The sequence below is a fragment of the Anopheles gambiae genome, chromosome 2, assembly GCF_943734735.2.
Source record: "Anopheles gambiae chromosome 2, idAnoGambNW_F1_1, whole genome shotgun sequence".
Lineage (NCBI taxonomy): Eukaryota > Metazoa > Arthropoda > Insecta > Diptera > Culicidae > Anopheles > Anopheles gambiae.
The window spans coordinates 91,290,685-91,308,248 of record NC_064601.1 but is presented as its reverse complement, the minus strand read 5'-3'; the positions used below and the strand labels follow the sequence as shown (position 1 = coordinate 91,308,248).

The 17,564-nt window shown below is 46.9% G+C and overlaps 3 protein-coding genes across 34 annotated transcripts in view; 1 reads left to right on the top strand and 2 right to left on the bottom strand.

Moving 5' to 3' along the window:
- Positions 1 to 28: 28 nt before the first annotated feature.
- On the bottom strand, positions 29 to 1,023 carry LOC1276510 (uncharacterized). Its single transcript, XM_315868.4, has 3 exons — positions 905 to 1,023; positions 365 to 831; positions 29 to 292 (listed from the first exon to the last, which is right to left on the bottom strand). The coding sequence occupies exons 1-3, from the start codon at positions 927 to 929 to the stop codon at positions 92 to 94; spliced, it is 693 nt and encodes a 230-aa protein (XP_315868.3). The 5' UTR covers positions 930 to 1,023; the 3' UTR covers positions 29 to 91.
- Positions 1,024 to 1,461: 438 nt separating this feature from the next.
- On the top strand, positions 1,462 to 2,294 carry LOC1276509 (uncharacterized). Its single transcript, XM_315867.4, has 3 exons — positions 1,462 to 1,709; positions 1,788 to 1,925; positions 1,999 to 2,294. The coding sequence occupies exons 1-3, from the start codon at positions 1,578 to 1,580 to the stop codon at positions 2,077 to 2,079; spliced, it is 351 nt and encodes a 116-aa protein (XP_315867.4). The 5' UTR covers positions 1,462 to 1,577; the 3' UTR covers positions 2,080 to 2,294.
- A 43-nt stretch (positions 2,295 to 2,337) lies between these two features.
- The window catches only part of LOC1276506 (uncharacterized), a 43,155-nt gene continuing 27,928 nt past the window's right edge, over positions 2,338 to 17,564 (bottom strand). For 18 of the 32 annotated variants that reach the window (XM_061648956.1, XM_061648957.1, XM_061648962.1 and 15 more), the window contains 12 exons: positions 14,418 to 14,629; positions 13,261 to 13,396; positions 11,697 to 11,749; positions 10,830 to 11,620; positions 10,548 to 10,606; positions 8,411 to 10,240; positions 8,050 to 8,338; positions 7,856 to 7,979; positions 4,632 to 5,576; positions 4,341 to 4,355; positions 3,618 to 3,838; positions 2,338 to 3,347 (listed from right to left, as the gene is read on the bottom strand). In XM_061648956.1, the coding sequence (XP_061504940.1) occupies positions 3,125 to 3,347; positions 3,618 to 3,838; positions 4,341 to 4,355; positions 4,632 to 5,576; positions 7,856 to 7,979; positions 8,050 to 8,338; positions 8,411 to 10,240; positions 10,548 to 10,606; positions 10,830 to 11,620; positions 11,697 to 11,749; positions 13,261 to 13,396; positions 14,418 to 14,629 (4,898 nt within the window). In that variant the 3' untranslated portion in view covers positions 2,338 to 3,124. The remainder of the gene's footprint in view (positions 3,348 to 3,617; positions 3,839 to 4,340; positions 4,356 to 4,631; positions 5,577 to 7,855; positions 7,980 to 8,049; positions 8,339 to 8,410; positions 10,241 to 10,547; positions 10,607 to 10,829; positions 11,621 to 11,696; positions 11,750 to 13,260; positions 13,397 to 14,417; positions 14,630 to 17,564) is intronic. The other 14 variants (XM_061648947.1, XM_061648969.1, XM_061648971.1 and 11 more) reach the window with 8 other exon arrangements.

Below are 17,564 nucleotides of genomic sequence, written 5' to 3'. Positions count from 1 at the left end.
CTCATTAATTTTAAATCTTCACGCACGATTTAGCCACAAATCAAATACTTTATTCACTGAACGGCGGGCACACACACACACCAGCGAATTACTACTCCATGCCTAACTTTTGCTTAATAATAAACTCGGGCAACCGTTTGCCCTTCCAGAAGCGTGGCAGCGGCACGTCGGTGGCCTGTCGCAGCTTGCTCGCCACGTACGCTTCCGCGGAAAACTTTTCCGCCTCCTTGATCTGTCCCAACAGTTCCGCCTGGAAGAGCTTTTCCTTCTTTAGCTCGCGCCTTTGTCGGACCTACAATGGGTGAAAGAACGGGGGAAAAGGTTTACTTTTTGTTACATTCAAATTTTCCCATTACCATCCTACCTTTAACCACTCAAACTTCATGCGCTTGCGAAGCTTCTTCAGCTTGTGCTTGCGCATTTTGCGCCTCCGGATGACGATGAGCCGGGCCGCCTGTTTACCGTGCTCATCCTTCGACCCGGTATCGGTCGGAAGGTCGAGCGACGGTATCAGTGTGAGGTTATCACCGATCGGCCCGGTGGGCGGTTGTACCGGATTTTCGATAATGCGTGATACGGCCGGAATGTCGATGATTTCTTTCAGCGGGATCAGTGGATTCCGCCGGATGCTATTGCCAATCTCCACATTTCCAACCGAGGAACGAAGCTCTAGTGGACGTACCGGAAGCAGTATTGAGGATTCATGTGCTTTGAGGGGTATTTGTGGCCTGCTTAGGGTTGGGGTTTTCACTGCGAGCACCGGAAACACCGCAGCTGATGTTGGTTCTCTGAGTGCGATGCGGCTGAAACTGCGCGCCAGTGACGCAACTCCTACGGGAAGATACAAAGTACGGAGGAAATGTAAACAATTAACAAGAAAATACTCAAAGAAAGTCCTATTTACCATTTAAATGCCTGTGATGGAACATTTTTTAGCGACCATCAACAAATCCCTCCGCTGCGAAAAGCACACACGATTATACAATGTTTTGATTTTACACCGGCAGCTGTCAAACTGTCAGCACAGACGCACGTTTGCTGAACTGCTGAATGTGTGCTGAGCAGAGGAAATTTGAACGTAATCGTATTATTTTATAGAAAAATTCAAAAACACAATAATTTTGTTTATGAAAAATGCTCTTCTTTCATGTGCTTTATTTTTTCATTAGTCTACAATTGAAGAATATACAAAAGCACATCCTAAAACAACATTCAACACTTTTCCAGGTTGAGGGGAGTTGGTCAGGGCTGCTTCTAAAGCTTAATATCTAAATTGTTCATTCCCCCAGAACGAAATGCTTGGCGCCTCCACCATTTTTCATGTTTCTTCAATAATTTCCTGTTTTAAATGATTGCTAATTAAACCAATAGAATAAATAACGGTTCTATTAAGTGACACATTGAAGCAATCCACGGGCTGTCGTGCGCATGTGCAGCAAATCGTGTTATTTGTTGCTGGTTGCAGACGGCACATTGGTAAACAAATTTCCACCCCGAGCAGAAGTTATTGACCCGCAGAGATTGTCAGTTTTTTTGTAGGCACTGCACCTCACGCAAACGAAAGCATCTCAATCAAAATGCCACGCTCTGCCTGGGTGGAAATTTGCCTCCTGCTAACCGTCACAATCGCCACCACAGTATGGGCAGCCGATGCCGACAAAGTAGTGTTTCAGTTTCCCGAGTATGATTTTAAGGAGACGAGCAAAAATGTAAGTATCCGATCGATTGTGCGAGAAAAGGCCGGCAGGAGTAATTATAGCTTTTTCTTCTTCTTTTGCTTCTTACAGGAGCTCACATTCCGCGAGTACGAATCAGCCTGCGACCAAAGCAATCGATGTGCGGAGTTTGATGGCATCGAAAGGACACGGTGCGTGCGGGAATGCATTTCGCCATCCTGCTACCAGGAAATATACAAGTTCGATGAGGTACGTAAGCAGCATTTTCTAAGCTGAACGAAAAAGGATATTAATTTGTTATTCTTTGGGAGCGTATTTTTAGCTCGAGGAAGGCGAAATCGATGTACGACTGAACTCATTCCGTGCCTGTTTTATGCAACGACTCAATCGCAACCGTGGCTAGAAATCAAGCAAATCGCATTTGTGCTCATTTGGAAAGCACAGTATTCGATCGACACTCTTGGCCTGATCACTGTTCAGTATTTGTTAGTAGTTGTAGTAGTAGCCAATGTAGTAGTAGGACACTTTTCAGCGTCTTTACTTACCAATTCCTTCCGTCAAAAGCGGACCCAACATGAATCAATCAATTTTTGGTAATAAATAGTATAATTAAACATGCTTTTCGGACTTTTTTGTTCTTTATATAAACCTGCAAAAGCTGTATTTTTCAATGCTTTATTTTTCCATCAAATCCATAAGTTCATCTTTATTCGGGTAAGATGAGAATGAACTACTACTTGTGAAACAGAAAGCTCATAGGTAAATGCAGGTGAGAAAAATGAGGGAAAGACAAAAAAAAAACAAGAATGAATGCATAAAAAGAAAAATGTTTCAAAACTCAACAAGAATTTAGGAAAAAGGTGAAAATTAAAACAAAATTGATTAAAATATGCATCGTAATAACAAAAAAAAAAAAACAATGATACTGGGCGAACTGGGCGAACCTGTACTGGGAGAGCATTTGAAAGCGATTGCCAATATAATAAATTAATCCGTTTTCCCTTTCGGGTGTATTGCCAGTTCTGTTATCATTTAAAAACAAAAAAACGGGGCTATCCATGCTTGCACAATGTACGATGGAGAGAAGAATGACTGGGACTCTTGAAAAATGTCGCCACTGGTGCGAGAGGAAACAAGATGGCCTACCACACAGAAACAAAAACACACACGCGCGCGCGAACCTAAAACACAGCCTTAACACGAAGGGGTGTAACGGAAATCCTACCACGTATGAGTGAGCGATGACGAAGGACAACGATGCGACAGGTGAGTATGTAAGTGTGTATGTGTGTGTGTGTGTGTGAAGTATGTGAAGGATGACTAAATGACGCTTCCAGCTGGGGCGACTACACAAATGGCACAAAAAAAGGTCGTACACTTTCAACGTGAGTTTGCAGTGTGATCCCCATCCAGACGAGTGTTTTGCTGCTCTCGTGTCCGGTTGGCTATTACGGTTTGTTCTTGAGGCTTTCGAAAAACTGTATGCTACTCTTCAGATGGCCGGGCAGTAGTACGGGGCTGGCGGGACGCTCCGGAGATGCATGGCCGGGTTCGTCGTCTGCATCGGTTCCGTTGAGCTCACCGTCGGCACCACCCGGCACCAACGGTGCTGGTGCCGTTTGCTCCTCCTGCTGGTGGTGGCCCACCTTATGGTCGTCTGTAACGTTGCTCCTGTAGTTTGCGTGTGTGTTTGAGTGTGTGTTCATGTGTGCGTGTAAGAAAAGAATAATTCGTCTCCAGATCAGTACATCGATCGATCGCTCGTAACGTATTGGACTACTAAACTACCACTATAAGCACTAAAGTACCACAACGACATACTATCACTGACACATACTGACTACTGAGTCTACAGCACTACAGCTACTACTAATAACTAAGTCTACCCACTACTGCCGAAAGTATGCCCCACCGGAGCAGCCCATCCGATCGACCACGTACTTATGCTCACGGATCTGCTTCGACAGGCTGCGCGCCGTTATGCTGTGCCCGGGAGCCATCGGGTAGTACGTCGACTGTCGGTACGCTTCCAGGTTGAGCTTTCGGATCTCCCGTATCTCGTCCCGCACCGCTATGCTGCTCGTGCTGCTGTACTGCCGCTGGCCCTTCGTGTTGGGCATGCCTTCCTCGTTCAGCACATCGGACGACTGGCGGATAAAGTCCTGCAAGGAGCAAAGGCATATTAATTGGTTTGATCTACTTAGAGAGTTTTTTGTGAGGTTAGAAGTACAAATGAGCTTTCGATTAAGTGAACAAAAACATTTAACAGCACACCGATGTGTTTTTGCTTTGTTGGAATTCAGTAAGTTGGTAAAAAGGATGGAAAACGGACTAAATGAATCTCTGTGAATTAGAAAGTGATCTACGGTAACGTGATCTCTACAATGTGGTGTGTGTGTGTTTGGTTCCGTGTCCTGTACGTTTATACGATCAAGTAATTGTTGCGTGTGTGTATTGTGTGATCCTGTGAATAATGCTCGTTGAAGGGTAAGGATCAGTATTGGGTATACATGCGTGAGATACAAATGATCTTGTTTTTGTGTATCAAATGATCCGGTTTTGTGTTATACGATCGCACACACACTCAAACACATACAAACATGCACAAAAGGAACATGGTGAAGGATCAAACTAGTGATCGTCACACACTGTACTGTACATTACCTTTCTAAGCTTGACCTTTTATTCCACCATCATCATCATCATCATCATCATGGTCATCATCACCATAAATAAAATAAAAACCATAAATAAGGTAAAGCATAAGAAAACACAAAACGATCCCAAAAGAAGAAGGAATAGAGGCCTCAAATCATATACTGAAGGCATGTGCTTTCTTTGCCGAAGTAACCATCACACACTAAAGCACCATTTCATCCCCTTATAAAAAGGACCCATAATAATCCCTTTTTCTCTCCTTTAAGCTTCCCTTCTTCCTCCAACACAACTACTTACCCTCGGTTTGTACAGTGGTTTCGGTGGCAACGTGGACACATCGCTCGTGCTACCACTGTAACACTTGGCCAGCTCCTTCACCGACGGCAGCACATCGATCACATCCTTCTCGATGATCGCAAACTCGCTGCCCGTCGCGCTCCGGCTCGCGGGATAGTCAATGTGCAGCGACGAGTGCATCGAGGGCAGCACGTGTGTAGTACCCTGCTCACTACCAGCTCCCTTGCTCCCCGACTCCCCCACCAAACTGTTCGTGCTGCCGGTAAAGCTAAGCTTTCGCTTCGGCGCAAAGAATTTGATCGTTTCGGGCGAGAGTGGTTTCACGGGAAATGGCGAACGGCGATGATAGCTTCCAGCATCCGCCCGTTCGCCGGTAGAAAGTTGACTTTTAAGGGCCGATACGTTGGACGACGACGACGACTGTTCATGACTAGGGGCAGTCGCCATTATCGCTGGCTGCTGTTTGGTCGGTGAGGGTTGAGGTAGTATTTGCAGGATCGTATCGTGCGGTGGCTCCGTTTCCGAGTGACACGTACGGACGACCTTTGCCTCCCCGGTCGTTAGGTCGTAGATACGCGTCACATCCGAGTCTTCGCTGTACGTAAGGCTATCCAGCTCCGGGCGCTGATGAGCGTTCGTCGGTGAGTGAACGGAGCTTAGCTCAGAGGAAGAGCTCATCAGTGAGCCTCCGTTCGGTTCTGACTCCACAGGTACGAGATAGATCTCGCCCGCCGCCGTACTGAGGTAGCTCACCTTCGTGCCCTGCTGCAGGATCGGATCGTCTGCCGTCACCTGTACCGGGCGGGCAGCGAAGATGTCTTCCGCCCTGGGGTCTCGCTGCTTACCGACGCTGCTCGAGCGGTACAGGGAGCTGACCGGTTCGGGGGTGAGTTTTTGAGGGGCTGCAGCTTCACTCTCATCCACAGCACGGCCAAGCAGAAGGGACTGAGTTTTTAAGGGGGAGTGGAGAAAAAGAAGGGATTAGTTTATTGTAGCACAAAACGGAAAGAATTGTTTTAGGCTCTAAATATGTTTTCGATTAGAATTGATTAGTTTTGTTGTTGTCTGTTTTGGCACGAGTTCCACCTCAAAGTCTTAAAAGAGTTCCAATGATCGTTGGGGTTAGCTGGTTAGGATTTGTTACGGCGCTGTTTAGGACGAAGCATCCAGATACGATCGTTAGAGGTAGTATCGAGGAATCACCATCTTCAGAAAACCAGTTTCTACAAAATTTCAATCCACATTGATTCCTCGATCTGACTTCTCCTGGGTACAACATTTCGTTAGTCACTGTAGTAAGCCACAATGCGCCATCCGATAGAAGCGCTTTTCTAAAACCTTACTGAGGATGAATCGGGGTATGTGTGTGTGTGTTTGTATGAGAGACCAATTATCGCCAATGTCACTGTTTCCCTGTCCCAAGGATGGATACCGATGGATTTGCCCCATTTTAATGAGGTTGCTGGATGAAGGATGCAGGAATGAACTGTCTGTCTGTCCGCCCCAAAAAGAAACATTAGTGTCTGTACATGTACTTTGTACCGATGAGAATGAAGGTTTTTGTGGATGAAGTTGCTACTGTTGCTACGATCCGGATGTTAAGATCCCATTGCTTTATCTAAACCCAACCTGCTCTACTATTGATAATGATGGTTTTATAATGGTTAAGCGTACAAGCGCTCGTTCGATCTTACACCAAACCCTTCAACCCAACATTGAGCTTACTTGGCAACGTCAAGGAAGTGTCTTGAGGACTTCACTTACCCCACGTGGGACATTCAACTAAATATGGGAGCGTGTGGTAAGGGGAGGGGTCTGAAAACTTCTGATCGATCAGCTCCTGATCTCCCTTCACGCTTCCTGATCTCTCTTGATATGGGTGTGTAAGTGTTTGCCTGTAAGTGTCTTGCTTCTGCTACATGGGGGAGAGGGTTTCTGTACTTCGTTTTTTTTGACTGGGTACTGAAATTAGAAAATACTTCAACACAACACAAAACACACACGACAAGACAGAGACGATGTCCTCGGAAGGCGAGACAGTCCTGTCATTCCAGCTTCAACAATCCAACCGACAAGAGCGACACGAAAACACACAGGACAATGGAAGGTCAAAATGGAACAGGTACAGCGACAAAGGACATGACATACATACAGACACACACACACACATACACACATACAAAACCCGGATGGTTGGGACCTCAGGGATATTCAGCTTTCTCGTAACGATCGATCAATGGTTTTCGTGTATTTGTATGTGATTGCTTGTATCGATGTGAGCTTAGCTAACGATCTACGTTCGTTTTTGGTGGTTTTGTAATCTCTAAAATCAAATAGTGTCTTCATTACTCTACGTAACATTTTGCTTAAAATGGGGATATTCTCTGTTGACACCCTGTTCTTTACTTAAATTATCATACTTTTATCTATCTTTTAAAATAGTAACATAGTAACGTTCATTAAATACATAAATGCCATCCCGTATCACGATAGCATGAACCAACCAATTGACTGTGTTGGTTTTTTTTTATAAAAATAATGATTGCGTTGGCACATCCCCCAGATTTCCTGTTTTTTTTCCAAATTCCACTCGATCATTTGCTTAACGTCGATCGATAACTATCCGTCCGCCGGACGACCGGAAAGTTGGAAAACTGTTCTATCCGGCTTTTCACACTCGCGCTACGGCGCAACGTGCCCAAATCGGTAAAAACCGTCTCCACCACCTGTCCGCGACCAGGCTTAACCGGTTCGGGCACAATTCCACGACCTCCCGCCGCTGCCGCCACCCGCGCCTTCCGTGGCAACGTATGCGCAGCCCTTTCGACCCCGTCCGTCTGATCCGGACCGGGCGAAGACTGCTCGTCGAAGATCGGATTCAGCACGAACTGGCGCGTGGTGGCGTGCCGGGCCCGAAAGCTGTCCCGCTTGTAGTCACTGTGCAGCGTTTCCTGCTCAAACTGGGCCAGTATGTGGGCGGGAATGTCAACGGCCGGCGCGGTATCACTACCGGCCGCCGACGGTGTTTTCGTTTGGTAGCCCAAATCGACCGACGCCGCCCGATGCACGGACCCGGACCCGTTGGCCAGCTCGTGCTGGGGCAGGCTGCGTATCGAACGTATCGAGGCGGACCGACCGACCGTAGCCGGTGCGGTCGCATTGTTCAGGAACCGATCCATTAGGTAGGAATCGGCCGGTAGCGTGTAATAGGTTTGGTGACTCACTTTCTCGTCGTCGGTACTGTGCGATGGCTGCTGGGTTTGCGTCTGGGGACCTAGGGTGGACTTTAAGGGGGCACCGCCCGCACGCAGACGCTCTGGATCGTTGATGTAGTACTCGCGACCGATCCTACAGAAATGAATCAAAAGAAACATAAATTCCGAAAAGATCGTGATTTAGCTCATAACTGCCAACTTACTTCTTCGTTTCTGTCAGTACGCCACCCGTCACCGACTGTAACGAGCGATCGTTTTCTGTCCCCGAATCCGTCGGTTCCTTTGGAGTTTCCTCATCGTCGATCAGCACACCGCCGGCAGCTCTTCCGGTGGCTGGGGCCGCCTCCTTCCGCACCAACCGATCGATCTCGATCATGCTGGACGGGCGTGTCTTTTCCGACAGCCGACGCTGGAGCACATCGGGCGAGTACGGGTTATTGGCGATCGGTTTGGCATTGCGCCACTTCAGATGCTCCCGTTCGGCAATGGATCCTTTGGAAGGGACACATAGACACATTACTACCGCAAGATCTTAAGGGGGAGTAGATCTATAAGAGCACTTACCTGGTATGAGCGTGTCCGGTGCATCCACGGACGCGTCCTGCTCTCCAGAATCACCCTGTACCTCCGGTACATCGCCTCCATTGGTTGCTATTTGTGCTGGAACGAGCGAACATACGTCAGCGACCGATTCCACTGCTTGCGGTTGCTCTGGATCAACTTCCAGCGCAGACTCGCCTACTTCAATACTTGGATTCGTGTTATTCGAGGTGTGGTTAGTGACAAGATGGTTAGGACCCTGTTCCGTGAGGCTGATGTTAGTTGGCATGCAATTGTTGTTGTTGTTGTTGTTAATGGTAGAATTGGTAAGTGAGAAGGAAGTGAATGGCGATGAGAGGGAGGGAAGCTCGGTATCACTGAACGCGGGCATGCTCGTGTCCTCGATCTTCGACTCGTCCCGGGACTCCATCGACGTGAGCATCGTTTCTTCCGTGCTGGTCGGTGGGTGTTCCTCCCCTGGCAGGCTCACTGTCGTGATGGATGGTTCCGGCTCGGTAGAAGGTGTATGGCTGATCGTTACTATGGGCTGTGAAGAATCTTCTGAAGATACAAGCAACGCTTGCGGTGACTCCCCGCGTTCGATGTAAGCGTCTGGAAGGGGTAACGTTTCCTCATCCATCACAGTTCCTTCCTCGACGTACTCCAGGCTTTTCAAACTGTCACTGTACTGTGCCATCTGCAGCCCGGCCACCTCAATTGGGCCGGGGAATCTGTCCTCAAGCTCCAGCAGTGGTTCTTCCCGAATCGCATGATTACTGCACGGTCGAACATCGGTTTGCGTTGGATCGCTAACAGCAATCAGCAGCTCATTTTGGAACTGTTCTAGCGCTTCCAGTGCTTCCGGTGTGTCCACAATTTCCCACTGTTCCGGTTCCGGCTCTAAGGGGACGGACAGTTCCTGAGAGGGTTCTTCATCTTCAGGAAGATTTAGTATGGCTTTTAATTCTTCACAGTACGCACGCATCTGCTCCGTGACGGCCACTATCCCTGGTGGACCCGAATCCGGACTCGGGGCATTGTTGTCGAACGTTACCAGATCGGGCTGAAGCGATACCCGAGTCGGTTGATCGTCTGGTGTACGTTCGAAAGGGTCTTGCTGCTTGGTAGCATCCTCTTCCAGTGATCTCAACTGCTCTGCAAACTCAAGCTGATCTTGATTGCACACATACAATGCAGCTGGTGGTGTTTCCCGTATTTGTAGCAGATCAGGCGATGGCCCGGGTTCCGGCGTTCGATCGGAGTCATTCGGTTCCATAAGCGAGCAAAACTCATCGTTCCCTGGCTCGTACGTATCGAACGATTCAAGTCCTTCGAACGAATCCGCCAGCAGGAGACTGTTGTTAGTTGCTTCGGAAATTGTTCGATACTCGCTCTCATCCTGCTCGACCTGTACGCTGTCTGATGGGGATAGGACGGGATGTTTTTCTTCCACCAGCCCGGAACATTCTTCCGTGATCGCTTCCAGCGTTGGCGGTTCGCTGTCAACCATTTCATCCAGCACTGCCGGCGGTTGCTCCTCCGAGATGGCTGTCAGTGGGGAACTGTTCGCCAACCGATCGAAAACGTCCGTGATCGTCATCATGATCGGATGCGGTGACAGTACCTGCTGCACTGGCGAGTCCGGTGGTGAACGGGAATCGAGCAGCACTTCCGGTTGTTTTAAGAACTCCAGTTTGTTAGTCTTCACGCTACTACTATCGATGATACTATCTGTTTCTACACTACTATCCACGCTACTACCATTACCATTAGTTGGGCTACTGTCCGCTAGAGGCGCAACCGCTACCACTACTACACTGTCTACTGCTACGGGATTTGATGGAGAAGGGTGTGCTGCACGAGAGAGATGGTTAAGGTGAATTGGTTTGGTGAGAGCATTGTTAGTGTGCGTGTGCATGTCCGTACCGTTTGTGTGCCGAATTTGGGAAGGTTTTGTTTTTGGTGCTACTTTTTGGACAGACGTGCAAGAGTTACTGTACACATAATTGGGGATTGAGAAGCACCGCTTATTAGAAGGAAGGGGAGATTTGGTTGCGGCTTCTCTACTACACGGAGGTTGGTCTGTTACGGGCACTGGGGTTGTTATTTGAGCGCAGGGTTATGGTAAACTGTAGGACCTGGGACGGTCGGACTGACTTACCTCGATCTATTGGGATTTCTTTTCGGTCACCGTAACCGTTGGATTCGGTGGCGGAACTGCTGGAAAGGAAAGCAAAGAAAATAGCAAAGACTTGTAGTTACTCCACAATTACAAGAAAAAAGAAGAGTGAAGAGACCTAACACAAGTAGGGAAATACATTCTAAAAAGACAACACAACAATGCAGTAGAAGCAATCAGCAAACGAAAGCAAAGATCATCAGATCGTCGATCACAACAACCCAGCAGGTGTAGTGGTTTCCCCATTGCCCTGTTCCCACTTACCGATTGTCCCCTGTCTCGGTACGCTGCAGCATCTTCACGTCGTCCGTTATAACATTGTTGTTTGCCTCAAACACATCGTCCAGGAATGGGTTGGTCAGGGTTGGATTGGTCGTTTCCACCCTGTCCGCCACCGGTTCGATACTGATCAGATCGTCCACCTGCAGACGTTCACTGGCTCCGTTCTGTGCGACCTGATCGGCCAGCAGCTGACTGTTGGTAGCTTCCGACAGTGCCTCCTCATTGACCGGCAACGAGTTGATCGACACGAGACTGTCGGGCGGCAGGATCTCGTCCAGTGATTGTGTCTTGGAGGAGGACGAAATTCCCTCACTCGTTGTGTCTTTGCTGCTTGATGCCACAACCACAGGCGCTACCGCTGGTACAGTGCCACCGTTCACATTCCCATCCGACTCGTACCCTTCACAGTCCGATCCTGCCTCAGACAGATCACTGATCTCATCCGCATTCTTGTCCCCGATCAGTGCTTTCACCTCTTCGGTGGGCGACGGTACGAGCATGGCGATCGAGGATTCGGTCGTCTTCAGTTGCCGCTTGCGGAACAGCCAATTTTCCTCCCACGTACCATCGGTCGCGTTCGACTTGAGCGATTGCAGATCGTCGTCCTCGGCACCGGACCCGGATCCGGTCGTGTCGGACAGATCGGGCAGCGGGACTTTATGCCGCTGGATGTAGTCGCTCAGGTAGGATTCGTCCGTGTCGGAGAGTCGCCTTTCCGTGCCGATCGCACTGTAGCTGACGCCTTCGTGTGGTTGTGGTGCTTGATCGTCAGCCTAGGGTTAAAGGATGAGTTGAACGGGAAAGTGTGAAACTCCGACGCGAACGCGTAGAACGACGCACGCTACTTACCGTTACGGACATCTGTCTGAGGCTTTCTTTACTCAGCAAACTTCGGCTGCTACCTAATGGTGGGGATGTAGGTGAAAAGAATTGGAAGAATAGAAACAAAACAGGTAATATAACACGGGAGCTTTCAGTCAGGGACCCACTAAAGCACTAACCAAACGGACAAACAATGGCAGAAAGCGGGCTTGCAAAGGCTACAGGAACAGACATAAAGCAGTAAAAGGGTTTTACGACCAAGGTTGGGAGGCAGAATATCAAATACTTTTCCTGGAATTTTACAACAAGTATGACCTTTCAGGTCGTCCTTCCTAGGAAGTTCCTACTTCCTGGTCAATCAAAATTCAAGGCCAGAACGGACTCGGTTTCTATATTCGGATAGATAGGGGTAGCTCTGCCACTCACGTGCAGACACACAAGCCTGCCTTCTCAGTTTCTCGAGACGGCGTAAATCACAACAAAACCACAGAACACTTACGGACTTGCCCGACTGCACTACGCACAGACACTACAATGGACCTAATTGTATTACCCTCTCAAAAGCCAAACGACACTTTCTTACAGGATGCGGGCGACAACATTTCGCAACACAAAATATCGATGCGAAGAAAACGGAGAAGTCACATTAATGCAATTATTTTTGCGCTTCTTCGAGGGACGGCACCGGCTCAGTGTGAGTGGGCAAGGTTTTGTTTTAAAACGCAACACATTTTAAAACGAATGTTTGTATGGATTGTGCGATTGGCGCCATCCGGGACCAATTCTGGGTTGATGTTATGACAGTATCTACCTCGTGCTATGATAATCTTTGCTGAAGCGCGTTACGGAAGGATGGCTCTAGGGCCATCTTTGTAAAGTTTAAACTCCAATCGATTGCTCTGTTGAAGACATCAGGGGGGGTAAGGAGTGCCGCAGTGGAGGTTTGTTGAAAGTGAAAAGGAATGTTGCATAATTGGATCATATTTTGAAAACACTCCACGCGTTCTTGGCTCGACCTCAAAAGGTTGCATTTAAAATCATATTACAATGAAGTTGAAGAAGCTAACCTACAAAGACAGGGGGACCTACAGCACTAGAAAGTCATTGATGTTAGGGAGTGTCTAAGAATTTCAGTATTAGTATAAGGCTATCTTTGAGAAGAATAACAAAAATGTGTGAACTGATCTTCAAAAATTGGTTTCAAAAAGTTTGGAGTTTTTAGAAGACCAAATATGACGGGATGGGTATAATAATCATGTTCCAAAATATTGAAGATATTTCAGATTTAGATACGGTTCACTGTACTTTACATTGAGGCCTTGGAAGTTTAACTCTGGACATAGCCTTGTGTTTCAACTTTTTTCCCATTTGAATAGTTATCAATTTCTGAGTGTCTAAGATAAGGAAATAATTATCATCACGATAACGTAGGCTTGCTCATATGCCCGGAAAGAGATAGAAGTCTTAAATCTACTTGCGAAAATCTTTTTGGAAATACAATACGGACACACGACATCACATTTCACCAGAAAGTGACACATGTTTGCTGCTCTAAATATCTCCAAATCACCAATAAGTCCAATGCACTTACCCGTCTCGGACAGCTGATTGTGGTTAATGTCCACCGTGGTACCGGTGTACGGGGTGGCACCAGCGCCGGTCTGCCCCTTGCCTGCCACGTCACCGCCGTCGGTGAAGTTTTTCGGATTCCGATAGTCGTCCACCACCTGGGGCGAGAAGAAAGTATTCGATCACAAAGTACAGATAAATGGCACCGAGGATGATCGTCAACACGCTCAGCATCACGCTTTTTCCCACACCGTGTGTTCTTTTTGTTTTTTATTTACGCGCCACTCTGATACACTACGTTCTATCACTATTCTAGCACTATTCTAAGTCACACAAAAAAGGGCAATAATAAGACGGCCGAATCACTTCACTGTCACGGTGAAATGTTCTAAGAAACCTGACAACGTAACCACGTCGGAATGGGAATACACTTCCAAGTTCCGACTCGCAAAAGATAACGCACAATCGATCGGTATGATTTCGTCCAATCAAAGACACACACTTTCTGGAACTAATGAAGATGATAATATCTCCCGCCCGAAACACAACTGGTTGAGGTCACTTTTGTACAACCAATCAACCTTTCCATGCCCCGCACGTTTATATAAAAAGACACTAAAGATACACTCTTTCTTGACAAGACCGATACACCACGCGACGGATGCGTTGTTTCTTCTGGTCAGACACGTACTGATTGTACGGAAAATTGGCCAAGAAAGTCAACTGCCATGTACGTTTACTTTCGCCCTCGTACTGGGAGAAAGAGAGAGAGAGAGCACAATAGGCGGGTTGGGTTGCGTTGGAATCCTTACAAGTGTAGCCGTCATTCGGTGCCTCCTTTCCCTGTCTCTTGCAACCATGACACATGCTAAATCGAGTACCTGCTGTGTGTGTTATGTCTCAAACGCTAGGCAGCAATTCGATAGAACATGGAGAAAAATAACCTCTTTCTAGAGCAAAAAAAAAAGGCAGGAACTTTCTTAAGTAGTTGCTACTCCTCGATGGATTGATCGATCGAGCAGAATTAAAGCCCATCGCCGCCTGTCCCTGTCCTTAATCGGTACACATACGCAGGGGATAATCTATCGGAGGTAACACTTGACCGCGTAACACGCGCGGGTTGGGAATAGCTGGCGCTTGAAGGTGCGAACGGAGAACGGAACCAGCAACCGCACTTACCTTGTTCAGCACCGCAGTGGCCAACAGCTGCTCGTACTTCTTCGGATCGAAGTACGGCAGATGCTCTTCCGGCCGTAGCGGAAGGCCACTGTGGTTCAGCAGCTCCGGCAGCTTGGCGATCTCTTCCAGTATCTTCTGTATCAGTCGCTTCAGCTCGAAGTGCTGATCGCTCGGGCTGTGATGCTGCTGTTGACCTTCCCATAGTGGTAGATCTGTTTTTTTTTGGGTAGATGATTGGGAAAAAGAGAGGAAAATAAATAAGGAAATAAAGAAAAGAGTTTTAGTAAAAACATAGAAATAGCGAAGAAATTATAAGACAAGGAATAAACTTTATAAAAAAGAAAATACTTGAAAGGAAAAAAGACACTCAAATATCATGCAAAAAAGAGATGCAAAAAGAAACACAAAAAAGTTCGATAAGAAAAAAAATGAAACAAGTGCGTCAAAGTGTTGTGATAAAGTATGTGTGTGTGTTTTCGTGTACGAGTAGTTGTCAAAAGAACACCTGCCGTTTGCAATCATAAAAAAAAAACATGAAGAATGCTATTAATAATTTCACACTTAACCCGCGCGGCCAACAGACCGCCACATTCAAGATCACTGATCCACTCAGCTCGTAAGCTCGACTTTTTCTCTTTTTTGCACTCTTCACCTCCCTAACACTAATGTAATGTTAATGCTAGTTTGCGGCTAACGCCGGAGAGGTCAGCCCAAGTGACATGCAGGGCACAAATGGCTTAAAGGTTATTTTAAGCTCGTTTAGTTGCGAGCGAGCGAGCGAGCCCGCGAGTGAGGTAATTATCATTGCGGGCAATCCTTATGTCCTACTCGCCTCCCTTACAAAAAGTCTGAAGTCTACGCAGGCACTCATCTCGCGTATGATGCCGCGTAATGAGGGTTCACCCCCATTCCTTTTTAATTAACATTCTACACTGCACGATTCGATTAAGTTCTTTAGTCTGGATGTGTTTGAGTCGAGATTTTTCTCTTCTTCTTCTTTTACTTCTTCTTGTGAGCAGTGTGTAGTAACAGACAAGTATTATTGTTCACCGGACAAGGTACATCTTTTGCGATGCAACACATTGCGATCATTACCTATTGCCATCCAATTACGTCAATGCCAAAATCAACAGCGCAACGTGACGCATCATTAGGGCAAAGGGAGTCCACATACAAAAAACTCGCCCACAAAAAACGGTTTATTTGAGCTCTGTTTAAGTTTCAAATTTTGGAAAAGAAAGACAGTATATTATTGTTTAACCACGCGCCTACTTTCATTAAAAACGCCTTTCCTTGCTGAAGAAAGCATCCATTCTGTCACGTACTGTTTGTGTGGAAGCTTTTTCGGGAGTGCTCGTTGCGATGAGTTTGTTTTCATTTGCTTTGTTTTCGGGGCTGACATTGACTTTTTTGTCGTGTTTGATAGCAAATGGCAACGTCTAACTTGTCTCTAAGCTTATGTTTTGAAACGCGCAAAATTGTAGGAGCGAAACCCATCTTTAAGGCCCGGACCCACAAAAAAACGCTCATCGCAAACAAATGCCACAAAAAACAAATGCTGAATTTAATTGAGCAAATGCACAAAAACAGCAGAACAAAAAATGAAAACAGAAGCAACACGCAATAAGAAAACAACAACCTTAAGGGGCACGTTCCGGCACAAGCCAGCGACTCGGGCCGTGGGTCGTGAAACTTTGTACCAAAACACACACATACACACACATACCGTCTTCTATTTTTGTTTTGCCATCGTCATGATGGTCACTTGGTGCACTCAACGTACACAGAGCGCAAGGGGCTATCGATCGTCGAGCTTCGATTGATCACGCAAATTACCGTTTCGGTGGCAATTTGCCGGCAAGTTCCATTCGCGTGTTTTCCACCTGACTGACGAATCGGCGGTGATCTTTTTTGTCCCGATCCGTTGCTACTACAGAGGAGCTCTATTTGCATAGAGGAAATCAATCGCATACCACACAGTCAGTTTCATGCATGATTTACGCACTGTCGGTCGATCGAGCAAGCTCCGAACGAAAGGTGAGATCCTCCCTTAACTGATCGCGTTTTAATCTTTTCCAATTGAACTTGCGGTTTGGTTTGCCCCTTCTATTTCCTCCCCAGTGTGGATAGAGGGAAACAGGTAAATAATCTCATATTTTTGTCTCCTCCATTACTCCATTACTGGCACGTAATGAGAGAATCGATTATGCTAGCTTTTATGCAATGCAGCCAGCCAGGGCACGACGGCCTTCGGCGGTATTCGTCCTTCGGAACCGGTTTCTGTGAATGATGTGTTGAAAAATTATTATTTCACTCCGAAAGAGCAAATGCCTTCAAGGGGCGACTGTTTTTCATCGCCGAGCGCAAAACTGCAGCCTGACATCGAGATGCAAATCCCCTTCTCTCCGCCCGGTAGGTGGCAGGTGGCGCGTGAAGGGCGCGAAGGTCGCGGCGAAGGTGCGCGTAATCGCGGTGTCAAGTTCAGGCTGCAACGCAAAATCTGGCGCAACGTGTGTGTAATCTCTGGTGTGGCTTACATACCATATGGTGCCGATGGTTCGCAAGGCGATAAAGCATAGCGCAGTCTCTGGGCGGTTTTGTTTGGGACGATTGGGATTTAATTTTCGCTAGTAAGACCGGCGCTTGGCAGGGTTAATCTTGGGCAGGGCTGTATTTTGACCGGGATGCTCGATGTGGTGCGATTAGCGAAAAGTTATCAGGAGGGTGGATAAATATTGATAACAAAGTACACGGAGTAAGTTTGCTGTGTGGTGTTAATGTTAAGAACACTGCATTCCTTGCGACTTCCTTATCAAGTGTTGTAAGTTTACGATAGTTTTATGGACTAAGTGTCTTCAAAGCAGCGTCATAATTGTTTTATCTGTACATCCAATGGAAAAGTTTTTCGATGCGGCAAAGTTTTGTGGAAAGATCAAGGTTTTATCGTAATTTCCTTGACAAAAGATAGGAATGTTTATGGCGGGGTTTGGCTTGAAGCTTATGCTTTTCTTATTATATCATGTTTTTCCTTAGCATTGTTTATCTTTACCACGGCTTTGCTGTATCTCTTATTGTACAATACATAAGAAGGGTTTTCTAAGTTAAGTAACATATTTCATTTAAATTGACATTAATGTTGTACTGTAA